At 44.8% G+C, this 9031-nt stretch overlaps 1 protein-coding gene and 1 pseudogene across 1 annotated transcript; one reads left to right on the top strand and one right to left on the bottom strand.

Moving 5' to 3' along the window:
• Nucleotides 1–424: 424 nt before the first annotated feature.
• On the bottom strand, nt 425–3868 carry LOC144742108 (potassium channel subfamily K member 9-like; annotated as a pseudogene).
• Nucleotides 3869–5454: 1586 nt separating this feature from the next.
• LOC144742106 (opioid growth factor receptor-like protein 1) lies at nt 5455–8010 on the top strand. The gene is given in 8 exon segments (XM_078624605.1): nt 5455–5817; nt 6455–6509; nt 6611–6689; nt 6785–6865; nt 6932–7081; nt 7160–7187; nt 7189–7477; nt 7901–8010. Coding segments are annotated over 8 exon segments (1155 nt in total).
• Nucleotides 8011–9031: the final 1021 nt, after the last annotated feature.

The following is a 9031-nucleotide window of genomic DNA, read 5'->3' as shown; positions in this document are numbered from 1 at the left end:
CCTTAAAGTCAGGTAACCCTGGTGTCCCAGTTGTCGTCAAAGTGACTACAGTTTTCAATGTGCTCAAGTATATGAAAATGTTGGTGTTCAGTATAGGAGTGATATTTGTCTATTGAATGCCACCCACATTATGACCAAAAATAATCATAATTTAATCAAACCAAAGTATTGTTTATTCCTTCTTGGTTCATGGACTTCAGCAGTGAGTAACAAGTCCAAAAGCTGAACCTCTACATTGACAACCAGCAGCAGTGGACCTCTCCCTGTCTTTACAATAATGAGCTTATTTCTCCATACTTTCAATTGCATGCAGAAAAAACATAATTATACTGTGCATGACGTAATGATGCCAAGAATTAACCTAATAATGACCAATGCTACATTAGTGGACAAACTGCTGACCATGCAGAAATCTGGCGTCTACCTGTGAGTTACAGTGACCTCCGTCTGGTGTGGGGACTGTTCCTGACTAGAGAGACAGCCTTGCTCTTGGGGGACGTCGGAGACGACACGGTGCAGGAGCTGCGTGAAGCCCGGTCGATCCTGTAGGAGACAGAGTTGTAAAACACAGGGTTGCTGTGTCCGCCATCCTGCTCAACAGTGCAGATCGGGAGGGACCGTTGCGAGCGTCCAGGTCACAGCACAGGCAGGAGAATAAGGCCTTGAACCTGCTAGTTTCAGGGAGATTTGAGCTCTCAATCTGCTCAGATAAAACAAGTCTACTCTCCTGAACAGGAGAGGGGAGGAGGTTCGTACAGCTGGTCCCCCCGTTCCATGGGTAAGCTCAAGTTGCAGCTGGCTGCTGTGTCCTCTCTTCACCATCTTTATATCCCTCGTCAGAGGTTTCCACCTCCCTGTCCCGCTTGAAACCACCCGTCCTGTCCTCCTGACAGCGTCCCATCAGGCTCCACCGTGTCCAACAGTGAGGAACCTGAGGACCACCATGTTGAGACAAGCTCCAATGACCTGTCAGCCCGATCAGAATGTACATGAAGCTGAAGGCCACATAGTGGGGATGGTTCTGGAGAGCGTCTTTCTTCTGCAGTGCCACAAAGTCCCCAAAGCCAATGGTGGTGAGTGTGATGAAACAGAAGTAGTAGGCGTTGAAGAAGCTCCAGCCCTCGAAATGAGAGAAGGCTGCAGCACCAATGCACAGAGTGCTGCCGCAGGACAACAGACCTACCAGGACCATGTTCCCCATGGACACGTCGGTCACTGTGGCAAACCCAAACCCTGCTTGGCTCCTGCGCAGGAGGTAGCGGACAAACGTGTTGATTCTCTCTCGCCCAGGCTCTGGAACGATAACCAGGGTCAGAGGAATGCCCAAGCACAGCGTAACACATACAGAAGGCTTTGCCCGCGTCAGTGCGTGGAACAGCGTGGCCATAACCTACGGAATGAGGTCACACAAAGTAGAGTGCTTTTACTTCATGATGGCCGCCATCAAGCTACTACTGCCCACGTGTACGCACAGGAGGTAATGTACTGTGTTTGGCCGACGATCTATTCAGTAACATGATTGAATGTCAGCGCCAAGTGCGTCGGTGCACCTGTAGATGCACCTGTAGGGATGTACTCATTGACAACTAAAGCAATACATGACTTAAATAATGAATTCGATCTCATTTGTCCAGCCAAAACATCACAGGTCATAACTATCATCTCACACAATTTCAGAGGGGCGTGTTTCAACAATAGAATGATGTCTGGAGTGTCTTGTACTGCGTTATACAGAACACATAATAGTACCTCACTACTACTAATAATAATAATAATAATTTCATTTATACATTTTATGTTACAGGTAAATGCTTATAGGAAAAATAAATGAACACTGGTGTCGATGATGATGATGATGATGATACTACTACTTCATTTTTTCCACACTGACCGTCAATCATTGTGTTCATCCGCCCAGCGGCCCTGTGAACAGGAGATGTTGGTGTGTTTTAGGGTGTTTCGGGTGTGAAGAACTACTCACCAATCGTGGTGATCACAGTGATCGCGAAGTAAAAGGAGCCGGTGAACTTCTCACTGCCGACCGGCCCGGTGCGGCTCCAGCTGGAGGAACCACCCGCTCCATGTCCCGGAGGTCTTCTTGGGAGAGGCCATACTTGTTCCTCAGCTCGCTCAGCTTCTGCTCCAGGGACCTTTTCCTCCAAACCTCGCTTTCCGACTCCAGTGCGTCGAAGACGGCGGCGCCTATCAGCAGGTAAAGGACCATAGACAGGATGAGCGAGGTGGTCCTGATGTTGTGGCGTCTTCATCCTCAACTCTGGAGTGCGCGCGGGGGCGCAGGGAAGGAGGGGATGTGTGTGGGGGGGGTGGGGTGGGGGGATTTAAACTTTAAAAGCGACAGACCCCCCCTCACAGAGGGACATCAGCCTGGATGTGGACCCGAGGCCCCTCTGGGATTACAGCCCAACCTCAGATGACTTGGTTGAAACTGTAGCCTGTTGCATGTCATCAGCTGAAATGGCACCAAAGACGACAGGTTACCTGAGCTCAGCCCTTCACCTTGACTTTCCAAGGACTGGTTATTGTCAGTCAGGCTGCTCTGATATCTGTCTCACACTGTCCAGATGCACGCACCGCTCTTTGTATCCACACATCAAATGTGGCTGATTACTTTATATCACTGAGCCACAGGAGTTAACTCAGAGGTCGAGTCAACAGTCCCTTGGAAAAGGAGCTCGACCAGTGAGACTGCATGGCTCTCCTGTACCTACTGTAAAACTCTCTGGAAAGTTTCAGTTCCAGTTTGAATTCAGGTTCTCAAGTGGCCTGTAAATGAGAAATATAGTGTTTCTGCATTACGTCGGTAAAATATGAGCAGAAGAGCCCATGAGGTGAGCACAACCTTGTAAGTCAAGACTCCAATTTTCATGAGTGCTACATTGCCACTAAATTATGGATGCAACAAAGATTAATTTAGAAACATTTTCGTTTCGCTCGTTCACAGCCTCACTTTGAGTCAACTTTCTTTTTTATTTTATGAATACACACTCTATTTCCACCCTGCCAACGGCTCTGTAGTCCATGGAGGTTATTGTTGTAGTTATTTGCAGTGCTCATAATACACTCGACTCAAAGTATTACTCGGAGCGATGGAGCATTAGTTGGTGGCAGCCGCTGACCTTTTATCAAGAACACACGGTTCAGATGTGTGTTTTGGCATCAGTGCAGCCTCAGCACAAGGCTCTGTTGGGTTGTTTGATTTTTACTCAGTGTATAATGCTAATTCTGTTTCCCAGCAAAGCAACCAGGCGTCGGAGGCTCCATGTTCCAAGTCGTTCATATCCTGCTCGACGTTCCCATCTATTGCAGGTGGGAATTCCAATTTCATGCACTTAACCAGGTCATAAAGACCCTGAGATCTGTCATTAACGTCCACATGTATTGCCTCCGTTGCATATACAACATATGTTATCTCTTTGGTTGTGTGTTTTATCTTTAAGAAAACAGCACAAGCGCATCCGGTGCTTTAGTCGGCACAAATGAAATCCTTTGCAAAACAGATATTAACAGCCTGCAAACAAGTCTTGATTTTTCTCCACTGGCAGGAAGAGCAATTGTGTTCTTTTGAAAGGAGCCCCCAAGAGATAACGGCCTCGCCACAGTCCACTCGATATGAGCACATAAAGCTTACATCAGTATCATTCCACATCTACTGGTCATGTAAATCCCACAATGTGTTAAAGGAAATGGAACATTTACCCCCAAAAAAGAGTGAAAAAAACTCTGTAATCACCCTGGCCATGAAGTATTTCCAGATGTACTGATCTCATGTAGGACATTTCATGCAGTACCTATCTTCCAGGAAGACATTAACAGCAGGATGTCCGCTGACTGGAGTTGATCTGCTCATCTATCCTGGTGCCATCCTAGTACTGCAAACACGACGCTGCTATCTTTAACAGCGAGTCATTAAAATTAGTGCAAAACAGTCTTTCCAGTCATAGACTAGCTGTTATTAGTGGAAACAAATCTCTATGAAAAACCTGTATCAGATGGTTTTTTGGGCAACGTATGATGTTCTGTGAAGGTTCTTTTAGAAATATATCAAGATACAAAATACAGATATGTATGGAAGAGGGTTAGGGTCATATTCAAATTTTTTTTAAAAAATGGAGTGAGAGTCACATGTAAAAAATGTAATTGACCTCAGAGATTAAAGTCAGAATTCTTAGAAAAAAGGCAAAATTCCTGAGAAAAAATTCTAAATTCTTACATTTTTTTTTTTATTTACATGTGGGAAATTTCTCTTCCATAGACATTTGCTGAATTATCTGTTCTGTGTTCTGGTTTTATATTGTCACATATCAGTGTCTTTACATTGACTAAGACAGTGAACAGTGACAAGTGAGAACATTTTCTTGTCAGAAGATGTCCTCATTAGGACACGATTAGCCCTTAAAAAATACCCTTTATAATTCCTAATAAAGGGCAAAGCACTACTATATCTACACGAATCTACCAGAACTGACAGAGAAGTCTGGTCCCCGTCCGTTTCTTTCAACAAGGATCTGTCTCAGATCAGATGTGTCTGTGCTTCCTTTACAGCGTGTGGATTATCTGTTCCATTCAGGACCTGGTTTGGTCAGTTTGTCATTTACAAGTGCAAATGAAGGATTCAAGACAATACTTAATGCTTGGGTCATGATTTTACCTTGAATATAAAGTATAACACAACGTCATTTTCTATTTGGATTATACATGCAACAGCTGACGTTAAATGGAAATCATGCTGAAAACTCATGAATGAAATCTATCCCTGCACAAGCCTCTTACATTTTGTGACAGTTAATAAAGGTAAAGCGTTTTTTTTTTTGTCTAAATATACATGCAGAAAAACGTCTGGATACATCCAGTCGTCCCACAAATGTTACGTCACAAGTGACGTTCGAGCTGTTATTAATTTGACGTCGTGTTCAACGGGTTAGATGTTTAGAATTAGTTCTCATAATGTCAGTCAAACTCTTCCTTAACTCGTCTACTTTCACCCAGAAACATTTCACTGCCGTTCATCAGGAAATGACCTCACATCTCAACCACAACAAACAACAACAACAACAACAACACACAAACACAAAAAGTGTCACACAGGAAAAGTTTGGGACAGAAGTCTTTGCTGCGTGTGTTGCTTCGTTTTCGGCTCATGACGCTTAGATTTCCCCGTCGTGTAAAGTTCGTAAGTGAAAGTGAAAGTGTGGGGAGGGGGGGGGCGAGGGCATTCGTCGTCCGGTTCTGCATGTTCGGGTTCAACAGGCGGGTACGCGTGTTCTTATCGGGCTTGTGGCGCCGACTTTTGTCTGTTATTCTGAACTGCTGCGCGGATCATGAGTTTGGTTTACCGAAGTTTAGCGCCTCTTCCAAGCCCCAAAAAACAACAGGACAAGTGTGAGACGGCCGGGTCCGGCTTTCGACGGGACGCGGCGCCTCCGTTTGACCGTCATGGCCCCGCCGGGGCTGCCTCCGGGTCTTCCAGCAGGCCCCGGCCCCGGACACCTCCCCGACCCGCTCACAGATACTCGGAGCCCGCTTGGAAGAGTACGGAGAACGAGGCCCGACGCGAGTGGGACAGTGACGACGAGTTTTACCTGCGAATATGACTCGCACCTGGGAAACGGACTCGTCGTCTCCGACGAGGACCACGAAGAGGAGGACGAGGAGACACAGAAATGTGAGTTTGACGAGGCGTCGTGTTTCCGGCCGAGGCCCGAGCACTCGGCCAGGGCGTCTCCACTTCCTGACCCCGAGTGGGACCGCGGCCTGCGGGGGAAGTTTCTGTGGAAACGGAGCTGGTCACAAATACACGTTCCTCTGTTTTAACGTGTTCGTGTCGCGGTGGAACGACTTCAGTGAACGTAACCAAGTTTGACGCGTTTTCTACATGTTTCTAAAGTGTTGGGCACGTCAAAATGTTTGAAAGTCACAAAACACGTCGTCGATTATATCATACATATACATGTGTAGTACATGTACATGTCGAACTAAAGTGTGAATACGTGAAAGTGAAAGTGAAAACGAAGTAAAGACGAATTACATTTGTTTGAATAATGCACTCCCCATATGGGTTTTTAATGATAAACAAGTGTTGTTCAACTGTTGAATGGCCCTTGTGAAGAATTGTCATAGGTTTTATTATTTACTTCTATGATTGTATGTCTTCAGTACAAGTTTGACGCATTTGAAAAGGCAGCAATGGACATGCAGAAGTACAGACATAGCGTGGTAAGGCAGGCGCACACACACACACACACAATTGCAACATGTGATATATTTGTCACATTGCTTTTTCTTCCCCCCCCCTCCCCTCAGTTTCAGGCGAGCAAATGGGCTACAGGGGAAATGTAAGCACACTCAAACTGGGCTCTTTGTTGTTATGAAATAACATTACTAGATTACAATGCTATATTCATGGACAGCTGTTCTGTATTTCATTTTTAAACAGTACGACAAGCCGAATTTGGATTTCTACCTTGGAAAGAAACCCTCAAAACCTGACGGTAAGCTACTTGCTCACAGCGGGCCTGTGAATCTTTTTTGGACATTTATCATGATTTTTTTAATAATGAACTTTTCTGACTGCATTTCTATTTGGTATCAGGCCTCTACATACATGAATACCACAATGAGTGGTGGGGGGATTATCACAGACTGGAGTATGTTCACACCTTTATTCAGTGGTGGAGTTACTTAATACTAGAGGGTCTGATGTATTAGGTTTAGGTTCTGCTTAGGCAGTTGACAATATGTTGTTGGGTGTTTTTCTATGTCAAAGGTTGTTCCCGCTGGAAGAGCCGGGGATGAATGCTCAGGCCAGCATGCTGACAAAGGCAGAAATTGAAGTAAACGGCTTAAAGTAACAGTTGTATTTCAAATAGAAAGGACCACACATTTTCTTACCGCAATGTAACCATGTCTTCAGGACTTTGTCGACAACCCCAGTTGCAAAGAAAAACCTGCTAATCTCTTACAAGCTCATGTTGGACTTTTATGGGATCATGCTGTGCAATGACCAAACAGGCCAAGTCTCCAGAGCGCCGAACTGGAGAGACAGATTCGACAACTTAAACTGGTACCTGAGAATCTCCATACAGTCATCATACACTCCTTGTTCAAAGCAATTAATCCTTTTTTTTCCTTCATCCGCCAGTCATACTCACAACAACCTGCGCATCACCCCGCATCATCAAGTGCCTGGGCATCCTGGGGTACCGTCACTTCCAAGCCCCGCTGGTCAAGTTCTTCCTGGAGGAGACTCTCGTCAACAAACACCTCCCAAACGTCAAGGAAAGCGTCCTCAACTACTTTATGTTTGCTGTCCTCGAAAGGGAGCAACGCAGGATTCTCATCAGCTCTGCATACGGGCATTACTACCCTAAAGATGAGTTTGTGTGGTGCCCAAAGAAAGTGCAGATGAGGTGGCAGCAGTCGCCTGCGCGCCAGGTCCAGAAGCAAAGATATGAGGAAAGTACGTTTGACAGGATGGGGTTTCGTTAAGAAGAGATTTGAATGTTAAAAAGAAATGAGGATGAGCCAAAGATTAGTCACAAGAAGCACTTAATTATACGCCAGAGCACCTGAGGTGAGAGTGAGCAACTACCAATTAACTATCGATACTATCACCAATATGTATTTTCAACGATTATTACATATGCTCACAGCTGATTTATGCTACATCTTAGTATGCGTTTATAATCCATTAGTCACCTGCTGTCTGATGTTATGAGTCATGCTAATAAAAGCTATTTGTAATAGGCAGTTGAAAATAATCAGATTTTATGCAAATTGTATTTTTTCAGTGGCTAGACAACGAACTTTACCAGTTTGTAGTCTTGTAATGGAAAAAATATTAAAAAGCTTTTGACCTTTCCGACTGTTTGTGCGACCTCAGAGATGCAGACACGTCGTGAAGTCACCAACAGTAACAGTTACATGGACGATTGGTTGGTGCTCAGGTGTCCAAACTGTTCCCTCAAGGGCCCCCTGTCCGGCATATTCTAGGGCGCGCTAAGAAACTGGATTTCTCACCGTGAGCAGCTGGAACTGGGCACTGAGCATGTAACCACTGAGCGATCTGCTCCGAGCTCAGCTGTTCTGTGTCCATAGTAACCCCCAAACCAAGAAGAACACTTCAACGACATGGTACGTTCAGTCTGAAATTGTTGATGCTAAAAGCAGTGGCTCTATTTAATGTTTTGTCAGAGGAAGCAGAGGAGGATTTTTGATCTTGTCGCACAGGACGATGTCACCACAGAGGTCACAGTAGGGTTTGGCTCAAACTGATCAAAGTTTGAAACTGCTCACTTGTGCTCTGAGCAGCTCACGCTTAATGGGGAGTGAGATACCTATGTTTGCATTTGTTGCTCTGAGCGAAACTAAGCTGCTCACGGACTCACTCACCCTGTTCCTCCACACCAGGTTCAAATGAGCAGCTGGTTGCCAGGGCCCTCACCAGATCTTCCCAGTGACAGATTCAGGGTGACACCTAACTATGGAAGAATCAGAGAGGAAACAAAAGCTTGAATACTACACAACTTTTAACCCCATACTGCGCAAATTTTTTTTAAATTGTGGGATACATACACCACCTTGCTGCACTGAGACCGGAAAAGATTCAACTCAAACTGCCAAAAATAGGCAGCAAGAGGTTAAGACTTTGACATCAGGGCTTTTGTCCTAACTGCTTGTCAGGTTTGAACATAGTGAGAAACATTGGGACATGATAAACCAGGATAGCATAGCTATAGCATAAACCATGATAAACAATGACAAAACAAACAGTACCAGTGATAAACACACAGATGTCATCAAATAGGTTTAATTGCTTGAGCTGAAACAGTTTCATCAACAACCATTATTGTGTTCTATACACTGGAAATAAATGGAGCCTTGTGAACATTTAAACACCTTTTGTATGATCACGGTTCTGAATAGTGTCGCCTTTCATACAATCCCTCCCAGACATACTGTATGGCTTTTATTTTTTTTTCCACTTAGAAAAGTATTATTAAAACATCAGTAT

This window comes from Lampetra planeri, unplaced genomic scaffold (genome assembly GCF_965212315.1).
Source record: "Lampetra planeri unplaced genomic scaffold, kcLamPlan1.2.h2 scaffold_857, whole genome shotgun sequence".
In the NCBI taxonomy this organism is placed as follows: Eukaryota; Metazoa; Chordata; class Hyperoartia; order Petromyzontiformes; family Petromyzontidae; genus Lampetra; species Lampetra planeri.
Note: the sequence above shows the minus strand (reverse complement) of the source record. Positions and strands in the feature narration are given on the sequence as shown.